At 46.9% G+C, this 27,582-nt stretch overlaps 1 protein-coding gene across 7 annotated transcripts in view; it reads right to left on the bottom strand.

Annotated features, from left to right (window-relative positions):
* The window catches only part of WDR59 (WD repeat domain 59), a 50,337-nt gene extending 23,488 nt beyond the window's left edge, over nt 1-26,849 (bottom strand). For all 7 annotated transcript variants that reach the window (XR_008236730.1, XR_008236731.1, XM_052797587.1 and 4 more), the window contains exons 1-14: nt 26,769-26,849; nt 22,680-22,729; nt 20,603-20,738; nt 16,991-17,076; nt 16,003-16,083; nt 14,024-14,061; nt 11,928-12,016; nt 11,375-11,491; nt 10,345-10,422; nt 9,146-9,302; nt 7,374-7,453; nt 5,044-5,176; nt 1,803-1,927; nt 752-916 (exon numbers count right to left, since the gene is read on the bottom strand). Coding sequence is in view for 5 of the 7 variants with exons in the window: in XM_052797587.1 (XP_052653547.1) it covers nt 752-916; nt 1,803-1,927; nt 5,044-5,176; nt 7,374-7,453; nt 9,146-9,302; nt 10,345-10,422; nt 11,375-11,491; nt 11,928-12,016; nt 14,024-14,061; nt 16,003-16,083; nt 16,991-17,076; nt 20,603-20,738; nt 22,680-22,729; nt 26,769-26,822 (1,389 nt within the window). In the remaining 2 variants the exon portion in view is untranslated. The remainder of the gene's footprint in view (nt 1-751; nt 917-1,802; nt 1,928-5,043; nt 5,177-7,373; nt 7,454-9,145; nt 9,303-10,344; nt 10,423-11,374; nt 11,492-11,927; nt 12,017-14,023; nt 14,062-16,002; nt 16,084-16,990; nt 17,077-20,602; nt 20,739-22,679; nt 22,730-26,768) is intronic.
* Between the last annotated feature and the right edge of the window lie 733 nt (nt 26,850-27,582).

Here is a 27,582-nt window from a genome sequence, read left to right as displayed (position 1 = left end):
GCAGCTAAGATGCCAGGATCCAGAGAAGCCAAAGACAACACCTAACATCCACTGGAGCCACACTGACCCACTGGTGTGCTGTTTGCTTTGAGGAACAACTGTGAGCTTTGATCAGAGCACTGAGGGTTCACCTAGATTCAGCACACTCTGAGCCAGGATTTGGGCTTCTATACTACTGTAGCCCATATGTTTCATAGCAGTTTGTGGCAAATTGGATCAGTTTTTTTCAGGAAGGAACCCAAATTGATCCATCTACTTGCTGCTGGGGAAGGGATTCCATCAGCAATACAACTTCTTACACCAGATGATCAAACACCTGCTCTGGAATTAGCAGGGCCTGTGTAAAAAGTCCCCTCATTTTTAAAACAGTTTGTGGAGGAGAGCAGGAGGCAACATCCCAGCTCAAAAATATTATCTTTCTGCAGCTGGATGCTTAGCTGGTCATTTTGTCTATTACAGTGTTGGAGCCAACTGTGTGAGGAGAAGGATGTTAGGGATCCTCAGGCAATACACATCACACCAGAATAGAGTAGCAGTGAAGACCACATGTTTAAAAAGCAGCAGTGGAGAAAGGCAAATACTGGGCTGCAAGGCCAACAAAAACCTCACCCTAGGAGCTCCACAATGTATCAGTTCAAAGCAACCTGTGGTATGCCTTCAGGAAGGTCAGATGTTTTATTGTGTCAGTAATCTAGACATCAAGTGTCCAGCATTTATATATTTATAAAGACAGTGTTTACTCCCCACACACCTTCAGCAGCTTTGCTTTCATGGAGGCAGTGATCGAGGTTGGGTTGATGAACTGGAAGGATGGTGCAGCATTATTGGGGTACTGGACAGGGAACATCACCAGCATCCTGACTCTGTGGTTGCCACAGTGCACTGACACTGTACAGCTACGACTCACCGCATCCATCTGTGAGGAAAAGCAATTGCTCTGTAGTTAGATCTCCAAGGACTTTCAAACTTATAGTGGCTTAAGTTCATGCTGAGGGGCTGATTCCTCTGCACACCCGTAAGATGAAGTCATGCTGTTTCCAAGGGTAGTGAACACAGTGACAGCAAAAAACCCCAGGCAGATGGGGACAGACTTGGCTCGCACCAGCAGACTGCCCATCCAGCATCCCAGCATCTGGAGACCACAGCCAGCCTAGGTAGTGCCAGGAATCAGGCTCTACTCCTGACAGCCACTGCACCCCAGCCCACTTCACTTGGCCGTGGAGAGCTCCAGGCCCAGTGCAGCAGTAATGGGCACCATCTAAGATCACATACCACTCTCAGAAAACTACATCAGGATCATGTCGTGAGCTCTGAAACCACAGGGGTGGGGAAAGGAGACAGGCAGCTGCCTCAAGCCTCCCATCCCAGCACAGTGCTGTGTCTCCAGCCAGCTTCCATGCACAGAGGAGTATTTGGCGTGCAAGGGAGATGCCAAAAATGAGAGAGTGAGTGCAGCACAGGGAAGGCTCAGCAGATCGGGTTCATAAACAGTTGAAATGAGATCAGCTGCAAGTAGTGGAACAAGTCACTTTCCACTCTGCCATTGAGGCAGAGAAGAGAACACCATCCAGCCTTCTTGGGACCAGCCAGTGTACTTACTGTACTGAAACACCTCCCTCACTCCCAGTGTCTGGGATTATCCTCTTTCCTACTATCCCTGGCCAAGAGGATCTCTATGGCTCAAAATAAACCTTGTTTACAGAGAGCAGTCACTGCAGCAAAGAAGGTTCCCCTCTAAAGGCTCTGATGAGCCAGCCTGCCCACATCCCCTCCTAACAAGCCAGAAAAAGGAAACTCTTCACCTCCACATTGACGTTTCGGATCTGCACGTTGATCAGTGAAAACTCCTGCTGCAGTGTTTGAGGCAGTCCCAGTTGGTCCGTTTTCTCTCCCACCAGGGGGTCATTCAGGAAATCTTCTTTTAAGGCTGACAGGAAAGATGGAGAACAGGTTGAGAAAAGCTGTAATAGACAGACTTTTGGCATGCAATGCCAGGAGGCAGCCAAGACGGCAGGCTTTCCTCTGCTCTTCTGACACATGGAGGTTTGAGTTTTACCTGGCAAAGACCTGTGAGCTGGAGGGTCTCAGCTGTTGTTTAGAGGCAGGCTTCTGAGCCTTGCTCTTCAAAAAAATAAACCTGTCTGCACATAGGTTTCCAGGAAGTTTACAGAAGCTGCCTGTACTCTGTATAGCCCTAAATGGTCTGTCTCTGCTCATTTGAGACCCCTTCTCCTCCCTACACAGTACTGCCAGAGTCACAAACAGCTGAACAGGAGCCTCTCAGATCAGCAGGAACAAATTGCTGCCAAAGCAGTCTCCAGGAGGAGCTCTGGTCTTTGGGATTCACACCCCACTGCTCTTGGCTTTCATGGAATGCTTCCAAAGCATAATAAGGCTTCGAGAGAGAGAAGAGGGTATTTCTGGCCCTAGTAGAGGCTTAATTCATTTGTAGCAGCCATTTGCATTTAACATCGCAAAGCACTCTAGTGTTTTAACAGTCTTTAACTCATCTAAATGTTGAGTCTAGCCATCCAGTTCCAACAGTTTTCAGGAGTACAATAACCCCTGAAGGCCAAAATACATTTAAACAGCCAGGCAAGAGCTGCAGGACACAAGGAATTATGGTTAAGATAGCAAGCTTGACTGAGTTTCAGAAGAACTGGTCCCTGCCTGTGGTCGTGCCTGGCTTTTGCCGTGTATCTTGCTATGTACGCCCATTAGGGCAGGGGCAGCTCCTTCTGAAGGGTGTTTCGCTCTGGCACTGCTGCTTAAGAAGAACAAATGTATTTTTTGATGATTGTTCCAAGGACACAAGGGAAGTCCCGACTATTCAGCTGTCATTCTTGAGCTTGCAATATCACATTGCAGACTATTCCTAGCAAAAAAATAAATTACAAGAAATGCAAAAACAGCTATTCTTTTACAGGCATTTGCCTAAAAGTTACTGACTTTGCTGCTGGGACAAATATATCTCGTTTTACTGCTGCCCAGTGGGTTGCTGAATTTGGATAGGTAGGATGCTTAGCAACTCATTCCTGTTTGAGATTTTATTATAGTGCTTAGATATGCTTCACAAAAGGGAGCTGAAAAGGGGATTAAAGGAAGATCAGTAGCTCTCAGGGAAGATAATTATTTCTAGCTCAAGACACCACATAGCTTACTGAAAAGCCATCTCTGAGGTTCCCAATAAGGGCAGTACCCTCCCTTTGTCTTCTCCTCCCATGCCCTTCCAATTAGTTTCTAACCTCCCAAAGCCCACATATTTGTCTAGATTCCTAAAGATCCTTTATAGGCAGCAGCCAGTGAGGAGAGCTGTACACTGAAGACACAGCTGGTGGGCTTTCTGATTTACCTGCAGAGTGCTGTTCTCTTCAAAGATCCCCCCAAAGTGCTTTACTAATGTAACACAGACTTTGCAGCTGAAATGCAGCCACCTCCAGGGTGAAACATCGACAGTCCACAACAGCTTTCAGGCTAGAAAGAACTGAAATTCCTACCTAGGGACTTGCCTGTGCATTGATCCTGCAGTCATGGCATTTGCAGCAAAATCTACCCTGCTACAGAAAAGCCATTTTCATTCCCTTTGGTGGCAAGGGAAACCCTACCAATCTGAACCAAAGCCAGACCCACACAGAAACCACATAGGACAAATGAATGTGACCTCATCAGGGACAGTGAAAGAGTTAACTCTCTCCTGTGGAAAAAGAGAGGTCAGGCAGCCAGAATGAGAACACTTAATGCTCCCAGCCGGAACAGGAGAGGCTGTTCTTCCCCTGCAGTACTGCTCATAGGGAACACAGGTAGCCAGGGCTTTTTCTATCATATTATAAAACCCTCATGTAGACAGAGGTGCTGACGTCTTTTAGAAACTTGTTCTGCTGCCACATAGGACAGGCGGCAGAGAGGAACTTCACTGGGATTTGCTGGGCAGGAAACTTTCAGTTAGGAAGAGATGCCTTCCCTAAGGGACGTCACAGCTGGCTCCTTTATTCAAAAGGACAGATATTGGACCACTTCCTCCCTTTCTCTCCAGTTTGTTGGCAAGTCAACAGGAGAATCAAATCGCTTTCCTGTAAGCCCCTCACATGGGGATCCATTGTAGCACCCTGCTACAGTACAGAAAGGAACCGTGAATTTAAACCCAAGCTGACACAAAGACATGGGAGCACCCAATTCTTCTTCCTCAGTATTAGATATAGAAATCTAGATAGCTTTTTCACATGCACGTCATCACCATGGATCTCAGCTGCTGCAATCTCTTCTATTCTGGTACTTACACCCTTCAAACATTAACACCCTGAATGTTTAACCTGGCCAGAGCCTTAACCACATAAACCCTCCTTCGCATTCCTTCCCTGTATGCCTTCTCTTCCACAAAGCCAAATCAATGCTTTCTGTTAAAGCTTCTGACCCTTTCCCATCCACCCATCTGGTACTCAGAAGTCAGAAATACCATCCCTGCCCCTCTGCTCTGCCAGCCTTCAGCCACCTCTCATCAATACCTGAACAAAAATTCACAAGCTCTCTCCATACCACTTCTGATGGATGGGAGAAGACATCAATAAACATCTCCATGTTAGGTCAGTTCACACAGTGACCCCAGCAGAAATGTTTGGGTACCAGGTGTGATGCAAGCAACTTGTGTTAGAGTGCCTTACCCACACACTCCCCCCTTCTGTGGGCTCATCTCTCAGGTTAAACTAATCTACCTTCTTAAGAGCCAGAACTTATGTTCTGATTGCCTTATTTTTGGCAGCAAGCCACAACTATGACCTAAAGAGAATGCAATTAAATGGTATTAGTGACAAGGAAGAGCTTCATTTTACAGCTAGAATCATTGTGTTAGAGGAGAAAAAACCCGGGAGGACCATCCTGAGGAACCCCTAGTGTTCTCCCTCCTCTCAGATGTGGAATCCATTAACCTTTGAAACAGCACCAGTTTGTGCTTTGCCTACAATGTTACTTTCTTATGCCAAAATGCATCTTCTTCCCAACACAAAGACAGCTGGTGTTTGAAATTCCATGACCCATCACTTGTCTCACCTTCCTCATCCCCATGTCCAGAGTTATGCTGGGGCTCCGAGTCCTGGGGGTGAAGGGTCTTGTCTGGCTCTGGCAGATGAGAAATCCCATCGATGAGGTCCTCAACTCCATCCAGGATATCGTTAGCGCACAGCTGAAAAGAACAAACATACCCACATGCTGCACAACAGAAACCAAGCTGCGGAAAGAGCCACCACTGAACAACTCATTTGCCCAGGGAGCTGGATTTACAAGGTAGGTCTGTCCATGCAACAGGCATGACTAAAGACCTCCACATTGTTTCTGTGACAAAGACAGGTGATCTTCCACTTTCCAGCACACTCAGCTCTGTCACCTCAGACAGCCTGGCCAAATCTCCTGCTCACTTACAAACCACTTAATTGACAAGGCCAGTCTAAGTAACAGAGGTTTTACTTTAATCAAAACTAAACCTGACATGACTTTAATTTCTTGAATTAATTTGTCAAAACTGGTTTAATTTTTTAGATCAGATATAATAGTAGCACACTTTCTGCTTTTGATATTTACACTCCAGTAGGATCTAGAGACCCAGGTACATACTAGGGGACTTAGTGTTCTAGGTCCTGCACCAAAAAGAGACCATGAAAACTTGTATTTTAAGTTCAGCACAAGAAAACAGGGAAGATGGAAGAGAAGAAATATAGGAAGGAGAAAGGATAAAGATGCAATGTAGCAAATTACAGCACTGGTCACCAGCAACATGCCATCATGAGTGTAGTTTGATCCAGACAAAGACAAGGACAAAAGAGTGGGAGCCAGCAGAGGAAGAGTAAAGGCTTTGACATGGATGAACAACTGATTTAAAGACAAGAAAGAAATAAAATATTCGCAAATATATCAGGTAGCAGTAAAGGGTCATTTTTCACAGAGGAAGTTTGTTACAGACCTGCAGGATTCCTGCAGGATCTGTGCTGGGACACATGCTTCTCAACATATTCATTAAAAACCTGGAATAGGAGGCGAATAGCGACATGACCAGGTTTGCTGATGCCACCAAGTTTTTCAGGGTAGTAACGAGAGTGGCTGACTGCAAGCAATCACAGAAGGACCTTACAGGAGTAACTGTATTAAAATGAAAGATGAACTTCAGTTCAAATAAATATAAAGCAATGCACATAGGGGAAAAAATGGCAAGTTCAAGCTGACTGAGGGAGCAAGACATAAGGACCAGGCTAAGCTGATGTCTTCACGGAATTATGCCTGACAATTTAAAAAACAAACTGAGCACTGAGAATTCTTTGGAAAGAACAAAGTGCAGATCGCCATCCCAAGAAGTATACAGTAGAACTGAAAAAGGGATGTGAAAGGCAAAAGGACAATCAAAGTTCTCGTACAAAGGAGGAAGTAAATCAAGACCTTTTGACTTGAAAAAGGAGGCAGCTGAGGAGGGATATGATGGGAGGTCTACAGAATCATCAGCACAGACAAGATGGCTGCTCATTTCATCTTCAATGTAAAGAAACTAGCAGGTTGCAAAATAAACAAATGAAAGGAGCTGTTTTTCCACATAACATGCAGAAAAGCCATGAAACTCCTTGTTGATAGGATGTTTAAGATGACAAAAATTTAGACAGGTCCAAGAAAAGACAGAACAAGTCTAGGGAAGTGAAACTCATCAAGCTCCGTCAAATACAAGGATGCCAGACTCAATGAGCCTCTAAGCTGCAAACTGCAGGAGGCTGGCAGGGCATTTGAGAGAAACATCACTCCATTCTTGCCTCATTCTTATCCCCTTCCAAGACATCCACAGCTGAAGATGAGACAGGGCAATATGGGCCATCGTGGCCATAGGAACCTCCAGTCTGACCCAGCATAGCTGTTCTAGTAATTGCATCAGCAATTTCTAACTGCTGCCAGACAGCAGAACAAGATTTACACTGCCTGCACCAGGCTAAGAGGCAATGGAAACAAGGGGAGGAAATGGAGGGCACAATCCCTACATTTACCTGATACCTAAAATGCCAAGAGTCATACAGTCTTGCAGCCATGGAGGTGGCATCCTCAGAGGCAATGCAAGCTGTAACTGATCTCCACCTTCCCCAAATGACTTCTACACCTCCTGTTATACAACAAAGTGGCCTTGCACTTCCACAGAAGCTTTTGAGGCACAGACACAGAGAGGCCTCATCACAGGTCTCCCTGGGGATGTTTCTGGGCTGGGGCTGAAAAGGAAAGTGAAGCAGAAGCTGGCTGCAGCTGTGTCTGCAGCTCTAGGATACCAGAGGAGTGACTGGGAACGCAAGGAAAGGGTGGTGAATCCAGCCTGTAAGAAAACTGTCTACAGTTCAAGAGCAAAAGTGCTTACGTACCCTCTGCAGCTGAGAGTCAATCCGCCACATCCGCAGAGTCTGATCACGGGACCATGTAACCAGCTGGTAGTCTTTAGAACCTAAAAAGGAGAGAAACAACTTACAGACCCTGCTGAAGACAAAGACTCTCTCAGCCCTGTGTTTAGTGTAAACAGATTCAAGCAAGCCAGCAGGGAGATCCAATGGATAAGGCACTAAACTGAAAGGCAGAGTGAGTCCTCTTCTGCTTTGAATTGACCTAGGTGCATCAGCCTTTATGCCTCCCTGCACCACTGTTACCACACCTCTAAATGGGGTACAATTTAGAGGTGAAAAGCACAAAGTAAGTATAACGAATGTGATGCAAGTTTTCCAACTAAGAATAAACAAGATCTACTACAATACTTATTTAAATAGAAGAAATAATATAGTTGAGAAACAGATTTATTTTTACGATAACTGTAAAGTCAAAATATCTTTTAGTTCATCATATCTGTTTCAAGATGCAGATGTTTTAAAACATTTCTAAGCTAAGAGAAGCTGGTTCTACCCTCCCCCTTTTTCCTTCTGAAAGGCTTGGATGATGCCAAGACAAGTTCAGGTTGTAATGAAATACATCTAGCCACATACTATCTATCAACAGATAAAGGTACACAGACTTATTTATGCTCATGTTTAGGCTTTGTGATACAGTTTAAGTTTCTCTTGTCAAACAGCTGCTACACACTTAAGAATTTGCTGCTGCACAGCTGCTTCCTACAACCCTCTGCTGAGGCACAGGGGCTGTCTAAATACAGCACAGCAGACTCTGTGGAAGGAGATTCGCGCTATCGTGGTTGTCTCCGCATTGAAGCGGACTCAGAATGCTCGTATGATTGATTTATGTTGCTTGAGACAAGCACAACTTCTGTCCTTGGATATATAACTATTAACTCAGCTAAGACAACACAACTGTGGTTCAAGCCTGGTTGAATGTTCATTCACAAGCTGTCTTAGACTGTGCCTCCAGATCCTAACACAGCAGGTATAGAGAAGAAGGTGACTTAACTGAATTGCCCCAGCAGCTGGTGGCAGAGGGTTGGACCAGAACTTTTACATGGCACTACAAAGACATACCACAAGTGACACCAAAGCCAGACATGCATGTTCTGTCAATGGCAGCTGAGGTGCTGGAAACAAAGCTGTGGTCTGTGTGGTTATCCAACCTCTAATATGGAATCTCCTATATTTAGCTGCCTACGCTGGAAAATTCAGTCAGGACTGAACTCTAATAGCAGCCTCTCTATCCCACACTCTTCCTCCCCTGCCTTTGCCGGCACACAGATAAGGTGGGTTCGCTAGGTCTGTGGTCTGTGATATGCTGGTGGCTGCTGATCCAGGCAGTGATGTGAGGGGTTAACTCGTTAGCCTGCAGCTCTGAGCAGGGGGAGGGTGTCTGCACTCATGCACCCATCTAATAGTTTGTACAATTTATTTTGAAAGATCCATTTAAAAATAGACTCACAGGAGAGTGGAAGCAATTAAGAGTCACCGCTGACCCACTCAGCATTAGGTGGATTTGCTTTGTTAGCATGGAAACAACAGGGCAATGCTTCTGTGGGCAGTGCCATAAAACAACTATAAACCAGCTGTAGCTTGAGGGGAGGCAGGAAAGTGGGTAGGAGCTACTCCAAGGAAAGGAAAGAGTCAAATGGTGATAGCATAAGCAGTGCAGCTGGGAGCCAGGCCTCCACACCCCTGGTTAGCTGATGGCCACAGCGCAGGGGAGAGAGCACATCCAGCCATGAACTCACCTTCTTTCTGCTTCCTCCACTGAAACTCCAGCACCACGTCATCATGTCCCACAAAAGTGTGGACAGGCGTGTTCAAGTCAAAGACATTCCAGAGAAGGAGACTGTTCTCCCGACGGAGCTGAGGGACCATCACTGTCACCAGCCCATTGCTGAAAGGCTTGAGAGAGAAACACCCTTCCAGTTAGCCTTGGGGAGTTATGCTCCCATGCCACTGTTATCATGCTCTAATTTTTTTTTCCTAACAAGAACGTGTGGGTTTTAAAGGAGCTCATCACAAAACAGAACCAGGCCTAAAACTGGGGGGGGGGGGGGGGGGGTGTCCAAGGCAATTGCTGTGCAAAACCAGTATCTTACAAGGGAAAAGATGTAGTACACTTCGAGATATTCAAGGCAGCTCACTTAACTATTTCTTTCTGCTGCTTCCTCACTTTTCAGCTGTGAGGCTGGAAGGATTTCACCCTTGATTTTTCCCATGGGAACTTTACTGCAATTTGCCTAGAGCTGCAAGAACTGCTACCTGGGGATTGAGCCCCACCAGCTGCTCAGGGTCACGACGCTCAGAGGAACACTGGAACCCAGTCCTACATCCTCCACCATGGGGACAGGAAAAGAGGATCAAAGATTCAAGGCCCAGCACTGGCTTCAAGCCACATTCAGATGTCTGGGGAAGAGAACGGATATGACTGACGTTAAGAGCCTTAGCTTCACATGGCTGGGTGCTTGCTCTATAAAAGGCAACAGTTCTTAGATTTGATATACTGTAAGAGCCCACTGTGGCACACTTGGAAACCCTGGGAGTAAAAGAGGCACTCAGAGAGGGAAGAAGACCACTGCACTGCTCTGTGCAACAGGTACCCATACTGGATCCGAGTGGAAAAAAAGAACAGCAAGAGCAGCAGCCACTTTCTAAGCCTCCTGCTCCCAGAGCCAACCACCTGCACCTGGGTTTTCACCCCCCAGGAGGATGATGCCCAAGACTGGGATCTCACACTGCTAGTCGTTCCTTCTCCTGAGTGCCCCCCATTAAGGATGTTGCTTTTCTAGGCCTTTTAAGCACCAAGAGGGATTTTTAAAATCAACTTAATTATGTCCAGCAGTAGAACTGGTGAGAAGCCCTTCAGCAGCTTTTCTTTATTTAATGTCCCTTTCTGCATTTGCTGTCACAGCACAAGCGGGGCTGGTTGGAGTTTCTCACTCACTGTGTATCTTGCCTTCCAGACGGGAACCTGGCAGGGAAGGATATTAAGGTATTTCCGAGGCTGACGGTAATCCCAGAACTTCAAAAAATCAAAAAGACAAGCAAAGGCAGGAGTCAGCTGGCTATACTTTCAGGCTGCAGTTTTCCATGTGGCTTGCAGATATAATAGAGCAAAAAACATGCCAGGGTGCCCACAGCATCATTAGTAATCCCATTCATTAGCAGCAGAGATGGCCCCAAAGGACAAATATCAAGCTACCAGCATCTGGCAGCATCCCTTAGACAACGAGTGACTTGGGGTCATATTCACAGTGAACATAGCTTGAGTAATTAGAGCAGGGAGACAGGCAGCCTGCTTGGGCTTTCAGAGCTACAAGGTACCCTGCAGGCTCCCAGCCAATGTGCTAGTCCAGACTGGAGGCAGGCCCACCCTGCTGTTACTGCTAATTTTGTAATGAAGAATCTAACCTTTTGCTTTGCTAGAATACACATCAATTGCATTTGCCTAAGAGCTTAGCTAAACGTGAATGAACTCCATTTGGCTGACATACAAAGCACACTATTTCCCCACAAGTAAAAGGCCCGGCATAGCAATGCTTGCAGGCAGTCTCTTATTGATAACCCGATTTGACATGAGTTTGGGAACCCCAGGGGCTGGAGTATGTCTCTCCCCAGGTTGCTGTAATCAGCCTGAGACTGGCAACACTGCATCTTGGGGAGACGGCTCTTCTGGCATATGTGGCCAGCTCCCTTCTGGCAAGCAACAGGCAGAGGTTGTTGTTTTCAGCTTCAGTACTGCCCAAACCACCACAGATATGTGGCAAACATATGTGCACCCATCCTGCAATGACTTCTCTGCCTGTTCTGTAAGCATACCCCTGGCTCAACAAACACAGGCTGCCAGAAGCCAAAAAATAAGGATACAGATCTTGCCAATGGCAAGCACTCCCGAAGACTTCAGCAGTATTAGAAGGGGATCTGCTCCACCATCCTCACATCTCCCAAGCAGGAGTCCCAGAAGCAACACTTACCCTGACAGAGTTGTCCTGGCTGGAAGTGGCCAGCGTATACTCATTGTCAGGATGCCAATCCAGACCGTGGATTTTAGAGAGATGAGCTGCCAAATACTCTACTGCAGTGCTGGGTTTCTGCAAGGAAAGACATTTTCCTTTTCAGCACAGGACTCCCGAAATTTGGTCTAGTTCTTTGACATAAAAAAAGACACTTTAACAAGGGCAAGAGAGGTAGAACACCCTCCTGCTGGGGAAAGGCAAATAGCTCAGCAAAAGTAGTTGAAGTAAAGGTCCTGTGAAGGTGTGGCAAATTCCAGTCACCAAGTTCAGCCCTGAACCATACTTTATACTCAGTAGAACAGTTAAGTACTATGAGATCAAAAGCAAAGTGTTAATGGGCTCAGCTCTCTTTAGGCTCGTGGGCTCCCAATTCTCTCTAGCTTAAATCAACCCACAAGAGAGATTTGGGATGAAGTAGTACATTTTTCTCAGTATTTTTCTGTGACCAGAGGGATGTCTGTATCAGGTAGGTGGGAATATGCACAGACTGCTCAAAAACCCCTCAGCTTACCCTTTTGTCCCATATTCGGACATCCCCATCGTGGCTTGTTGCTAAACAGTTGGCATTTTTCTTGTTCCATTTGACCTGGGAAGCTCCAGCTGTAGCACAAACAGAGCAGGTCAAAACAAGCAACTAAGAAGTAAATGGCACAGTAGACCCTTGACCTGGGCTTGGAGCTGCTCTTCTTAGCACAGGAAAGGCAGTTCAGAGGAAAGATATCCCAAAAGCCAGCATGAAGGTTGGCATGAAAATGACTAACTCCTGATTCCTCAGCTAGCATTTGTGTCCTGAAGACCTCAAAGCAAGAGTGTTCCAGTTACATGCTCAGAGATCTTCATTGCAATTTCTAGCCATTGGCTGTACCCAATTAAAATACTCATGTCCATTAACTCAGACGGAGCAGCTTCCTCCAGACAAGAACTGCAGGTTCATCACCTCCCTCCCAAATCCCTTCTGTTTTCATTCAAGTTACTTCCAGGTGCTTAAGGATTGATTCATTTGTCTCCCCAACACCCTCTATACTATCTGATGCTATACAGGGAACCAGTGTTATTGATCTATTATTAAAATACAGATGTAGGAGAAGGCTGCAGTGCAGGTGGCCCTTGTGTCTGGCCAGCTGGAGGTACACTCACTGGGTGGACCAGAAGGCCCAACTGTCAAAATATAACACAGAAGTCAAAGACATCAATGGCATTGTAAAGAAACTGGAAGATCGTCCAGATATGATTATATGGTATCATGAGGGACTCAGTCAAGTGCCTAAAATCAAAAGTTGGTTGGCTATTTCTAATAAGCAGCAAAATATAGCTTCAGTTGATGTGGATTGTTCAGATATTGTAAGAGAAATACATGTTCTGTTCATCCTTACTCTGTTAGTATTTTCAAAACATTTTAAGCTCATCAGAAAGGTGAGGTCCATGAGAAAGCTAAACAGATCTCAGCCTGCTATTCCCCACCTTCACTACCCACCTGCTGCTGCACGGTGAGCAGATTCATCCTGACAACCTGGCAAAAAGCTAGTCCAGGGGAAAAAAGCTGCAAATAGGCTGCCAGTTAATTGAGTTGATTCATTCACTGAAGGGTACACAAACGCCTGGATCAGCACTAAACAGAATTGGGCATGGGAGGAAGGAAGCTTTCTGGGGAGCTAGCTGCTGGGCTGGCTCAGCTGACCCATGAAACCTCATCCCAGGCATCAGAACCAAATGCTGCTTCTCTCTGATTCACTAAGGTTTTTGCGTCGCTGTGATAGAGAGGTTTGCTGGCTGGGAGGGAAGGGGGAGCCACTGCAGATGTGTAGCCTAAGGAGATCCAAGCAGCAGAGCATAAGAGATATGTGTTACGAGGATTGCTGTAATACTGGGGGCAGTAAGTCAGGAAAATGACGTTTTGCTCATCATCCATACTTTGCCTAGTTCCAACACGCAGCCGCTGAGGACTGACACACAGCACCTGCCAGCAGGCAGTATTACAAGCGGCTGGACAGTCACACTGCCAACAGCCATGACAAGTGCCTTTCCAGAACAAGCGCAGCCCAAAGAGAGCACCTTCATGTCACCACTGCAGCTGTCTGCATGTTGAAGGTGCCCCAGGGAAGCAGATACAGCCACTTAATGTACACAGCCCCTCAATAAGTAAGGGGGCAGGCTGGCAGTCGGCAGCATTCAACATCACTGCCTGGGGTGCAATTTAGTTTCTCAGCTGATTCAATCAAACATAAAAAGGACATGGAGAAATTACAGACAGGCAACACAGGACAAGCAGTGCAGCAGGGTGGTTAAGCAGGGAAGAAGCTATGTTTAAAAGGCACAAATGCCGTGTGACTGTCCACCAATTTCAGAACAGCCAGTCCAAGTACCACCACTGTCCTCCATGCCTGGGAACCTCCAAGGGCTCCACATCCTCTCTGAATTCTGCTCTTCTAAAAGGAGTTGTGAACTGGAGCCTCTCAGGCTGCTCCTACACAGAACAATCACAAGTGGTGGCACTTTTGTACTTCACCACGTTCAGCCTCGGAGTGCGAAGGGAGGGAGGAATAACAGCAGGGGCATACAACAATAGGCTTGTTTAATGCCTACATCACACATACACGTCATACTTACCGACCGCAGAGAGTGAGACTGTAGGCTTCCTGGTGTCTCTGAAACACAACATCGCTAATATGAGTACCCACAGCATAGCCCAGCAGGTCCAGCCTACCCAGTGAGCTCCTTGCTATTCCAGGACTAATTTTATTGCTGCCTCTTGGGAGCTAATGTGCCTTCAGCTTACCAAAACGCACTACACTAAATGGAATAAAGAAAGAGGTGACCAGCTGGAGGACAACAGCCATCCTGTCTTGCCACCACATACAGCATCAAGTTTAGGACATAGGATGGAGTTGGAGGGGACTAGAGGGAGGAGAAACACATGCAAAGTGTGGCATGTTGCAACTGGGCAGGCAAGGAAACTGGGCTCACAAAGTGTTGCTGCAGAAAGCAACAACACAGCCTTTCCCAGGAGGATTAAAAGGAACGGACAGAGCTGTGAAAAGACAAAAGCCACTGATGTGTTTGTCAAGCTTTTGCACACCCTGATTCAAGGCAGATGGAGCAGTGAATTCAGAGCAAAGACTTCATGTCTAGCATATAACAACAAAATTAGTATGAAATAAGCCCAGCTGTGTGCAGACTCTACAGACCAAATTCTGCGGTGGTAGAAGCCAGTCCAGCACCATGACAGCTCCTAGCAGCCAGGGCATGGATCAAGGCAATAATTCACTCCTTGACCTTGCTCCTCAGGAATTCACCTGCCCTTTCATAAAAAATGCCAGTGAAAATAAGGAATATTGTCTTCAGCTTTTTGTGTTTGCCGAAAAGCAGAACATTTTCTGGAACGGACTGCACCTCTCCCTCTAAGAATTTCTGCCTAATCAAAAAGTTATTTGGTATGAAAAATCAGGTGGGGAATTTCCAGCTGCCCTTACCACAGGGCTACCTCCCTAGGGTGTCATTAGAGACAGCTGCTTCAGCAGGATGTTCATTTGCTGGAGGCCAGCAACCCCAGGACCTGACTGCCCCAGCAAGCTCAGAGACCTTACCAGCACAAGTGGGATGTAGAGGCTAGTCAAAGACTGCCTAAGCAAGCATTTCTGGAGAAGCAATACACACAGACATAAAATGATGGAAGGGCACAACAGAGTTAAAGCAGGGCTTCTGATAACAACCTTCAGAGAACTCTATTTTTTGCTTGGCACTAAGATAGTATCACAGGAAAACACAACCAGCAGTTATTGTTTCTTTATGTCTTTTAATTACACATTAATAATAAATTGCCATTCTCAAGCACCATTTAACCAAGGATCTAAGTGCTTCATAGGAGCTAAACAAGCCTCAGGGTAGCCTGGTACAGTGGGGTTATATAATTATCCTCCTATTATTACTGAGCAAGGGAGGCAGAGAGGAACAAAGTGACTTGCCGGGGGTCATAAAGAGTTGCTGTACAGCCAGCAAGAGAACCCAGCAGTCCCAGTGCCAGGTCCTTGCTTCTCAGCTGTAAAATATGGGGTTTTACTATTGGTGGTTTTGGAAAGATCTGTTATCCTGAAATTACTCATGATAGAAAGCACCAGGAATCAAGGGAAGGCACAAACAGGAAAAGGTTCCTGAATACCACTGCCAGTCTTCCCACCAAGGGAGAGCCAGCAACAGTCACTGAATTTAGTGGAAAATGGCTGCAGGATCATGAAATGGTGCTCATTCACTCAGCTAAAAAACCCAAGAGGTTGAGGATCACCCTTGGATCCCAGGAAAAGCTCCCAGGGAAAGATGTGAACAAGTAGTGAATGAAGCCAGTCGGTACTTTTTCCAATCAGATGCCTGACTGTGGCTTAACTGTATCACTCTACTGTCCTTCATTGATTCTGAACTGGCTTGAAAATAGGGGAACAGAAGCCATCTTTGAGATTATGGGAAGCAGATAAAGCCCCTGCAAGCACAGCTGAAGAGCAGCACCCATCAGTGCACACTTTGCCCTGCAAGCTGCTAATTATGGAAAAGAGTCCAATGATTTCCCTGCAGTGCAGAAACATACTGATTCTTACTTGATGTCCCAGATGTAGATGTATGTGTCAACAGAACTGGTGACCAGCAGGTCTGGCTCAAACACCGCCCAGTCCAAGTCGCTGCAAATGCAAAATCATAGTAGGTCAGCAAAGAAAAGTGCACACAGTTTGTATCAACTTCTCACAAGCCCCCAGTACATTTCCCCAACAAATTCATGGCCACTCCATGAAATCTACTGAAACTTTTAAAGTAAAAAGCAAGATCTTAATCATTTCTCTAACTAATTCCAAGAAGCAATGAAATGCTTCTGAGTAAATTCCAGTGAAACATCCTCCTAGCCCTGAACTTTACAGCTATCATGGGTGTGCTCTTTCCTCCCCAGGAAAAGGGACATCGTCTCAGCGAGCTCCCAGTTAGCACACATTCTTCACATCAACCCCTCACTATGGGATGCCTTCCTGTTGGGCTCACCAGGAGCACCTGGGACACAAATAGCTTCCAGCCAGCCCAACCAACTGCCATTTCAAGGGCTGTGATTACTTTCCACAGTCAGAAGCTGGAGTAAAAACAGCGCTTCACCTCATTTCCAGCCCAGCAATAAAGTGCACCCCTAGAACCAGAGGTAGAAATCTCCCCTGCACCACTGTGACTTGCTGTGAACTTCATCTTTGGGATTACTTGCTTTAATTAAGCTGCTATCACACAGAAACACAGTAATAAACATGCTGCTGTTTCCCAGATGATGGTTGCTGTTCATGACACAACAGCAGCCTAAGGCAATGACACTTGAGCCATCAAAGGCTAACTTGATATACTGGGGGGACCCATGAGAAGGTGAGCAGCTTCACATCTGATGTTGTCTCCAAATGGGAAGGCAGGACAGAGGGGCAGGCAGTACAGCCCAGAAAAGTAAGTAAAAACAGGCTCAGACCAGAGCCTGAGTGGGGCCAGGACTGAAACATTCATCTTCTATGAAACAATCCATTGTTTTCCACCCAGCAGTCTGCAGCACTGCTTGCTCCTCACCTGATCACACGTGTGTGTCCTTGCAGAGATGTGCAAACTTCACCATTACCTTCCTTCCACTTATACAGGTCAACTCGCTGATTGCTCTGAAATTAGATGGAAGAAAGGAGACAGTGTCAGGCAAACAAGGTAGGACAGGAACCCATGTGTCAGGACGAGGTTCCCTTCACTTTGAACAACCTCAGTTACCAGTGAGTCACACTGTGATTAGCAAAGTCCTTGCCCAAAGTAGGAGAGCAAAGATGAACCTACAGGCTGCAAGGACTCTTAAAGCTTATACTTTAATTACACCCACTTAAAATTGGAGACAAACAAGAATGGGAGAAAAAAGTCACATTGCAAAATGTTACCACGAAATGATGTTCTCAGAGCTTTTATTTCCTAACAACATGCTGTAACTGCAGGCATCAGGCAGCCAAATTCTCTCTGCAGGAATACCCTGAAAGTCTGTTCAGATTCACAACTGGAGTTTTCAGTGAGGGGGATGATGGATCACCACTGGTTCTCCTCAACTCTACCTCGATTCCCTTCTGGGATAATCAGGGCCATTGCCAAACACAAACAATACATTTTAATGGCTTCAAGGTCACCTCCTCAAGGGTACTTCCATCCTTGCCAGCCCAGGAGAAAGCCTTAAGTGCTTATCACTAACTGTAAACCACAGAAGCAAACCAGATGAATCAACGACAACTTTATTTAGGGCTCCTTCACTCATTCCAGGAATAAATCCTCCCCCAAATGCAGCCACACACAAAGTTACTTGAAGCTAGTTATTGTGCTTTAAGTTCATGTTCTGCCTCAATCAAGGTTCACTTCAGCCCAGGACAACTCTAATCTTTCTGGGGCAGGAATGGCCTTTTTGGGTGCACGTACAGCACCAAGCACAGTGGGTCTTGGGCCCTGACTGGAAATTCATGTTGATTTTGCAAAAACAGAAATAACACGACTTCAAAATCTGATCTTCATTAGCCCCTTGTTTTCAGACTTAGAGGTAGATGAGGGAAAAGATAATATAGAAGAGACTTATTTCTCGTGGCAGTTTTTTGTGGTGGTGTTTTCTTTTCCTACCCCAAAGCTGCTTCATATGAATTTGAACTTGCAGATAGATAAAACGCTACAGCCTTCCCTGAAATGGAAGGTCTCCTCCCAACTCAGCAATAATATATGGCATTTCTCTAACAGCTCACAGCAGGGCTGCATAAGAGCTTGGAGCAAGGAAAACTCCTTGCATGTTTTTCATTGACAGAAGGATTTAAGGGGGTAGAGTGAAATTACCCAATGGGATTTCTCCAGGACTCCAGAGTTGATGCTACAAGATAAGGACCACCAGAAGTTTCTCAGACTCTTAGCGGGGCATCTCACATGGAAAGTGTTGCCCCTAGCACCAGGTGTGGGGGAATGACAGCTCCTCCTATCAGGAGCATTTTCTAAAAAAAAGTGCTTCTCGTGATAAGTATCAGTATACACTTCCAACAATTTCATCATCCTCTTGTTCAAGCATTTGTGACCACACAAAAGAAGTAACAAGGATCTAGGATTAAAAACAATGGCATTTCTGAAACAACAGCTTAGGAGTCCTCAGAAATGTGCTTGAGCCAGAGGGCAGACACAGCCAAGCACAGCAAGAGGACGTTTCAGCTCTTCTGGAAAGAAGCTAAAAAAATAAGAAGCCCTTATCCAAACACAAGGAACAGACTTCCCCTCTGCCTGTACCACTTCCAGTTAACGGCACTGCAAACTGGGTGAAGCTGTTGGCAAACAGGATGGTAGCCTTTCACACTCCCTTTCCATGCACAGGGATGCAGAGGGATAGGACCCTCAGGGCTGCCTACAACACTTGCATGGTATACCTGAAAATACGATGACCTCAACAACAGTCTGATGGGGGACTGACAGCCAGCTTGAGTCCAGAAGCAGCAAATCACATCTTCACAGTGCTGAATCCAAGCTGATTTAGCCTTCCCAATTCATCTTTGCCCCCTTTGGTATGGCCCTCAAACACATCCACTCTGCCTCCAGACCTGACCTGGGACACAGAGGCCTGAGCACATGGTATAAGTGTGCTTTCCACCCCTAAACAAGACAGGCTAAATTGTAGTCCTAGGACGGGGCTGTAACGCATCAGCACCTAAATGCCAGCCAACTGTGAGATGACCGGAAAGGAGGTGTTTCTGTCCCAAACTGGAAAAGCTGCCTGACCTCATCTTGGGGATTCCTCGCCTGATGCGTGTCAGCAACTACGTCTAAATCACCAGACCATCTTAGCATCTTCATTTATAAACAGGAGCAGCGAGGTTTGATGCCAGCTACACCTAGTTTCAGCCTGGAAAAAGATGGGTTCCTGTGTCCGCTCAGGGCAGCAAGAGATGGGAGTGCTCAGATCGGTGAGATGGGCACAGCTCCCCTTTGCAGCAGGGTCCTGCTCAGATCAGCATTAACCAATCACTGGATATTGCCTTCAGATTGTGTTTGAAAAGAAACTTTCTTGCTCTACTCATGGCCTGCACAGCACATTTCCTTATTTGGTTTTGATTTTCACAGACTGTATCCAGAAGTGGCACTGAAAGACACCTTTTTGCAAGTTTTACTAACTCTCCACTCAGAAGCAGACAGCTGCTGAAGGCACCTTTAAGATGTCAGTCATGTGCCAGAACTGGGAAGGAGACAGGCTGGGGAACGTCAGAGAGCAAACAAGCAAAGGCTCCTAACTGACAACACTGGTCCACTTCTAAGACAGCTTTTAATTTCAATCGTAGCCAGTCCAGGAAGCAAAAGGAACAAAAACCCCAGGAAACCACCTTCAGCTAAGTGTTTTCCCCCAAAAATAGATGAAACCTCTCCACCCCCAGCTATTCCAGGACTCTCAGGCTATAAAAGTAGATGCAACATGGCAGCAAAGACACCTCGCCATGAGAACAGTCTGTGCCCCACTAGTGCCAGTTGCTGCAGCACTGTGGTTGATGGCTTAGACTGCTGCTAGCAGAAGCTCAGGGCTCTGGGTGAACAAGCTACAGAGCATGATAGACCAAGTAAAGATTAGAGCTAAAAACTGCGCTCAAGCCTCATATGGCCACTACTGCTTCTTCAGATCAGCCTATTTACTTCTCCACACACTTCTCCTTGCTGACTCGGTCCCTGCCTATCTGCAAACCTAGATTGTTACAGCGGTGAGCCAGTATTGACTTGTGCTATTTACAGACTGCCTGGTGTACCACATCCCACCAGGAAGGCAGGGAGGTGAAAATAAAACAGCACAAAGCAAGAAATTCAATAAGTGCACAAATCTCATAACAGAATGGAAGTTAGAAAGAGAGCACGTCCCCCCCTTCCTTCCAGAAAAGGACCGTTTGGATGCCTGATTTATTTGCCAAGTTGTTTTATAAAAGACAAGCAAGGAAAACTAGATTCAACACTGACCAACCAATAACTGAGACACATCAAGCCAAATAGCTCACTGGCAGTAAATCAGAGTTAGGCCTTGATCTTGCAATGTGACTTGCAGAAGTCTGTGCTGCCTGTGCCAGCTCCAGACAGCCTCCCAAGTCTGCAGAAGTCCACCCATGAAAGACCAGGGAAGATGATGAGTTACAGCTTTTAAATGAGTGAACTTACCGAAGCTGCAAAGTAGTAGGCATAGCTGTCATGTGGGTTCCACTGCACTGCCCCAATGTCCCACTTGCTCTGTCGGGAGATCTTTCGATGACCCTCATTTGGTGCATCCAGGTTGACTATGTAGAGGAAACGGCGGCTGCAAGACACACAGACACAAAGGGGCTGTATCGCACAGGACTGATCTCAAAACCCCAAGCTCACATGGAGCTCACAGCCTTGTGCCTAGAGGACCAAAAAAGAGAAGCATTTGACAAGACAGATGAAAATACTATTCCTGAGAAGGCTACATTTAACCATGTACTTCAAAAAGGACTACGTTTAAAAAAAAAAAAAAAAAGACACACTGAAATTAGGATCTGCAAATATAATGGGTAGCTCAGGCTGCAGAAAACGCTGGATAACCAGGATACAAAAGGAAGTGTTGGGAAATGGTGCAAACGCATCCAAATACACATTGCTGGCCTAATGCTGCAGCAGCAGAGCTGAGGTGGCACAGGGCTGGGAGTGCAACACAATAGCTTCACAGGAGCCAGCTTCAGGCTGGAGAGGTTACTCTGAGCAAGAGTTAATGAGCCTTGACAAACATAAGATGATTCTACATGGCTGCCTGTTTCCACACCACACTGTTTGGGGGGCTTGGTTCCACAGACAGTACAAGTACACCCACACAGAGCTACCTCAGCTGCAGCAGCTTATTAACCTGGGTGGACACAGCACTGCACTGATCTGGTTATATTACTTACCTGAGCTAACCCTATACGCAGCAGAGATATATTTGCATGATGCTAAACCTGAGCTCATACACCCTGCTGGATGTGGCCAACTCCCCACAAAGCTAGGCAAGGTATCACTCCCTCCACAGTGTGATTCATCTTACAAGCAACATAAACCGCCCAGAAATAATTGTGAGCCAGCTGAACTCTAATGGAAGACCAGCACCAAAACATATTAAACCATATATAATTAACCACACCAGCATCGCATATGTCAGCTGCATAGCAAGCACACAGCTGCTCTGAGCACTGTGAATTTTCCCAAGCGAAAGAACATAAAGAACATCTTTGCTGCTTTTCCAGACCAAAGTCCTCAGGGCTCCCTACTCTGAAGAGCGAAGATGCTGAGCCCTCCAAGACTCTCACACAGCTTTAAAAGAAAGGAGGCAAATCCTGAAGGGCTGCTGAGCATGCAGGAGAAGCTTGAAAAGCAGAGGGCAACAGACCCAATGTTGAATTGCAGACAGGCTGTCCCCAGTTTGCTGTTGGCCCAAATAAGCAAGCTGTGAAACAGGGCAAGTGTAAGGAGGAAGACGCACCAAGTTAAACCCAAAACAGCTGCTGAGCTAGTTATTCCTGCGCAGGGCTGCCAGACTAAGGGTTTACATGCAAGCAAGTGGGCCTCTGAGTTTTATCAAAGGACCCATTTCCTCTAAGGCTGACCAAAGGTCAGCCATACCCATGCGATCCTGAATTTGAAGTGAACATTTTAATTGGTGCAGTAATTGTGTCACTGACAGGGGCACAGGAACAGTGGTTAGTACTAAAAGGCGGCAGCTGGGCAGGCAACTGCTGAGCTGTTTGAAGACTTGCCCTCGAGGTGGCTACATAATACCAAGCCCTACTGGGAGCTCTGGCAGCTTGGAGTCTATGGCACCTACTGCTTTGTTGAGTATCATCCTGCACTGAACCAGCAGAGAAGCAGGTCAGAGAGCTTGGTTCCTCTTCTCAAGTACACCATGGGAATATTTGGGGCAAATTTTGTCTTAAGGAAATGATTTAATCTGTATTTCAAGTAGAATCCAAACAGTATTTCACGATGCTCCACCTCCCACACGTGGATTTAGGAAAGCATGTATCAGGAAAGCCACAACAGTATTTTATTGTGCTGCTGTTGCTGACTTTCCACTCTGCATCCCATTGGAAATGTGACCCAGAATCCTCTTCATCAAGCCTTGAACAGAATTCAGCTGCACCTTTCTGAAACAATACATCAGCCCTTCAACTGAGGTCAGCCTGAAGGTTGCTGATTTGGCTTGTGGAAGTGACTGTCATACATTTCTAATGGGGACTGTCACACTCACCCTGAGAGTACTGCACGCTGTCCCAGGCAATCCACTGACATCGCAGTTGCCTGTTAAAGAGAAACAGAGAACAAAACTAAATTATACCTGTCAGGTCAGCTTCTCAGACAAATACACAGCTTTGGGGAGTTGTTCAGGAAAACCCGCCAGCTCATCTTCAAGGTATAAACTGCTATGGCAAGAGTCAAGGCTGGTTTCTGTCAGGGATGGCAGAAGTAACGACCCCTTAAAAAAGCACATATGGGTGACAGGGTATAGCAGTTGATTTTGGGATGCAGGATAGTGCACGGAAAACATCTTTGTTAGAGTAAACTGAAGACAAGACCTGGCAGACACCATTACAAGCATTGAGACCTTGCTCCCTTCTCCCCACTATGGCAATCACAGCTGCAGCCTTTCAATCAGCAATCTCTAATAATCCATATTAATCAGCTCTGCTCCTGCTCAGGAGCTTTCTCAGTGTCTCTCTCTTCCATTGCAGGGCCAGATTTAATTATATATGTACTGGGAGATAGAAGTGCAACCATTTGTGTACGGCTGGTCTCCAAAAATGAGAGATGGCTAAGAGGCATCAGAATTTACTTTGGCATTGCTCGTAAAGAAGGCTAACAGATAACTTAAATGCCATAAGAAGAAAAAAAAAAATAGACTGTTTGAACATTGTCTCCCCCCCTTTTCATTCAGAATGGAATTGGCCAATCATCTTGTTTAATTGCCAAGAGAATAAAGGAAAATTTTACTTGGAAAGCTGAACAGTTCGGCCCATAAACATAGATATGACTTCAACGCAGTTTTTAGCATTCACAGTACAAAATCAGAATATGCCCCATATTCTTCAAACTAACTGCTGTCATGTTCAAAGCTACCTCTGTGAAGGCTCAGGATGTCTCTGCTGCTGTTCAGGATTCTGCTAAGTACTTTCAGTTTGGATGTAACAGGACTTCAGGATGCCCTACAGCTACTACTTATAAGCATCACTAAAACCAGACAGACCATATGGCAATCCCACTCCATTTCAATCAGATCTGACAGGAGAATAACCATCACAAAAACCTATTTTTTTCAACCAGGGCCCCATCCCCTGCTTGCAAGTACCCCAACTAAGGGAAAAACAGCATTACGGGCTCATTCTTCACTAGAGACCAAGAGTCCACATGGCAAAGAGCTACAAATGCCTCAGTTTCAGCAGGAGTCCACAGTAAACCCCAGGCCTACATCCATACAGCAACCAAGCTGAGTTTCACCACTTTTGCTGTTCCAGGAATGACCTGCTTTCATTGCTTTTTTCCAAGGTAGCAAAGCCAGCAAAGCCAAGGTTTTCCTAGTCCTAAAACTAATGCTGTAAATAAGAAGCTAGTTTTAAAATTTCTGAACAGTAAAGAAATAATTCCAGCTTCCTAGATTTCACAGCACCTTGCAAAACAACAAAGCGTGCTACTAAATTTATAAAAAAAGCAGGCAGGAGAAGGAAGTTTTCCCAGATGATACACATTTCATTTCGAAGGAATTAAAATGAGGATCACTAAAGCCATTACTGGAACCAGAACCTTCTCATGTGATGAAGAGCTCGTCAGCCAACATATTTCATACAACTGTGGCCATCTTTCCTCAAGACAGAAAAAACCCTGTCAATTTAAAGTGATTGATAATTTCATATATGAGTTTATTTTTTCTGGTGTTGGCACCAGGATCTCATAAATCCTTACAAATTGTTTTTAATAATGAACATTGGTAAACTGTTTTTCCAGGCACATCATAAAATGTAACGAGTAATTAGAATGAAGTAAAAAGCATCACATGTCAGGCTGCTACTTCGGTGGGCCACACAGTCATTTTATGGCAATAAACAGTTTCCTACAATACTACAGTCTTATCTAGGCAACAGGAAAAAAACCCAAACAGCTGTCATTTAATGTGCTTGTGTATATTGATATGTCAGTCTTCACAGCACAACCTTCCAGAAGGAGGGAGTTGAAACTGAACAAACCAACTTGAAAGCAGTTTTTATCCTATAACAACAATCAGGACAGCTAGAATTGCTGTTTATGAGTAACAATTATGTGAATAAGCACGGTAGGAGTACTGCACATTTGAAAACCAGCTCTGAGCCCACAGCCCAGGCAGCATCTTCTCAGACTTCAAATGTCTACTTTGGCATCTCACTTGATTTCTGCTAGGCAAGCCAAGGAAAACACCTCTTCATGTCTGAACTTCCATTAGTTTTGAATCTAGCTTCATTCTCTCCACCTGAAAGGCAACAGGCCAACCCGATTTGCCAAGGCTATACTGGTTTTCAAGAGCTGCAAACTCTTAGCAAGAAATACCAGTTCCCTGCGTACCTAACTTCCCATCTACGCGCTGAGTTGCTACAAATGGTGCTATTTCACCATTGGACGTGGTGAGCTTTACTCTCCTTTTGATAGCATGGACAGCCTGACAAGAGCCTGTGGGTCACGTCTAAACCAGAAGAGTACAGAGACTGCCATCTCTGTCAGCTTTACAGAAAGATGACACTTGTAGGCAAAACTGGCCCCAAACTACCCAGATATTTTCTGAAGCATTACAGGTTGGTTGCTGTAGTTTTCACATGACACACTCTGGCATGACGAACAAACACAGCTGCAGTGCTTCCAGACATGTACACACTATAAATGCAATAGCTGCCCACTCTTTTGACTCTTGTTTCCATTTAAGTTGGTTTTGGGATAGGGATTTTGGAGATAGCGTGGCCTACAGTCAGAGCTCAAGCCTAATACAGGATGATTACAGCCAAGGTGTTTCAATTTCTCAAGCTCGGGTTTCCCATCTGCAAAAATGTTTGTGCAGGCTCCTAAAAAAAGCTCAAGTACAAATATATAAATGAGTTTAGCTTGAAGCAGTAGTCTAGCAGCCCCAGCCACTGAAGCTCTCTGGTTTCGTACGAAAGCAGGCAGGTCAGAATGGCTCTAGAAAGATCACACCAGAGTACACCAAAGGACCGAAATACCAGTGGTTAACCTCTCTATTAAGGTATACGCCTGCACAACAGTGAGATTGAAACCCACTGCTGCAGAAGGGGATGGAAACACCTGTCCTCTTCCCTCTCTGCTCCCACACACCAGCCATTATGAATAAGCAATCAAATCATAAGGCCACATATCTCCTGAGCCAGATGCAATTTGAATCTGTGCTCTAGGAAGACATACCTTCGTATCTCATTACCAGTTTCCCGAGAGCAAATCTTCAGCAGCAGACAAGGCTGCTTTAACATTTTTTCCAGGAGGAAAATAAAACCAATATAAAGCTTTTGAGGTATAAAAGCGAAAAGCGTTGTGAGTTTGCAGAGGACAGGCTGGATATAGCACACAGGATTCAATGCCCCTATTCGCAATGGTGAACGCAGAGCTGACATTGCTCCAGCACAAGAGGACAAACTAGAAGATGAGAGAGTTTGCAGACCTTTTTTTTTTTTTTTAACTTTTCTGGATTTCCTGCTGAAGTAGCTCATAGTTCACCCACCATATCCAGCTTTGCTAAGCAATGGCCACCATCCTAAGAAAAGACACGTTTCTTAGAACGGCTTCTAAGAAAGCACGTAAGCAAGCTCTGAGAGGAATTCTCCTGTAACCAGCAACTTCAAAACAAAAGCTGACCTTTTTGCTATTTATAAAAAAACATAATCCGCTTTTCCTGCTAATCGAGGAATACCCAACAATTTATATCGCAGCTGAGAAAGTAGCTATAATGGTCTCAGACGAAAAATGAGGAAAGATGCGTAGGAAGTGGTAATGACTTCTATCAGGTCTGCCAATATACTTAAAAAAATATCCAATCCAAGATCTAATTAAGATTAGAAATAAAGCGCCTCGTGAATTAAGGCGTTATCTCCGCGCATACGGCTCCGACACCGGCTCAGCCCCGTCCGCAGCCGGCGAAAGGCCCCGCGGGGCCGCCGAGCCCGCCCGGGCCGGGAACCCCTCCCGCTCCTCACGAGAACGGCCCGGCCCGGCCCGGCCCGGCCCGGCCCGGCCCGGCCCGGCCCGGCCCGGCCCGGCCGGGACGGCCCCCCGAGGGCCGGTCAGAGCGGCAGCCGCCCCCCCCCCCCCCGACCTGGGCGTCGCGGAACTCCACCACCACATTCTCGCTGCTCCAGCGCGCCGCCATCTTGGGCCGCCCCAGCAACCCCCGACGCCGGCGGGCCAGGGGAGGAGCCGGCGGCAGCGCGCCTGCGCACGAGGGGGACACTGCGCGGAGGCAGCTGGGAAGTGTAGTCCTGCCCTTACACCCACCCCCCCCACACACCCCCCCAACCCCCTGGTGAACCGGGGGCAGAGCGTCCCGAGCAGCCGGCAGGGCCTCACGGCCCGGGCAGCGCAGCGGGGCCCGCGTGGGCCAGGCCTCCCTGGAGGGGCTCGCTGCGGCGGCCTCCGGGCGCTTACGGCCCCGCTGCAGGCCCTTGCGGGGCGGGATGGGGGGGGGGGGGGGGGGTCGAGGCCTGTGCTACGCGGGGCAGCGCCCACCCGGGCAGCGGCGTCTCCGTGACCCGCAGGCCGCGGCAACGAGCGCAGGCCCGGGCCGCGGCGGGCGGCAGCAGCTCAGGGGTTAAGGGCGGCGGGCCGGGGGGGCCGGGGGCGGGAGCATGCGTGCTGCCGGCCTCTATTGTCTCCGGCGCGGCGCCGAGCACCCAGGCGGCTGGCGGCGGCCGGCAGCGAGGCCGTGCCCGGCGCAGCGCAGCGGAGTGGAGCGGGGCGCGCCGCCCCCGCCGCCCCCGCCGCCCCATGGGCCGCAGCTGATCGTCGCCCGGCTGCCGGCCGCGCCCCGGGCAGGAGCGAGGCGGGCGGAGCGACCCGGCCGGCGTCCACCCCCCCCCCTCCCCTCCCCTCCCCCGCCATCCCGTTCCCCCCCCCCCCCCTCCGCGGCCCCG

The sequence above is a fragment of the Harpia harpyja genome, chromosome 9, assembly GCF_026419915.1.
Source record: "Harpia harpyja isolate bHarHar1 chromosome 9, bHarHar1 primary haplotype, whole genome shotgun sequence".
NCBI lineage: Eukaryota > Metazoa > Chordata > Aves > Accipitriformes > Accipitridae > Harpia > Harpia harpyja.
Note: the sequence above shows the minus strand (reverse complement) of the source record. Positions and strands in the feature narration are given on the sequence as shown.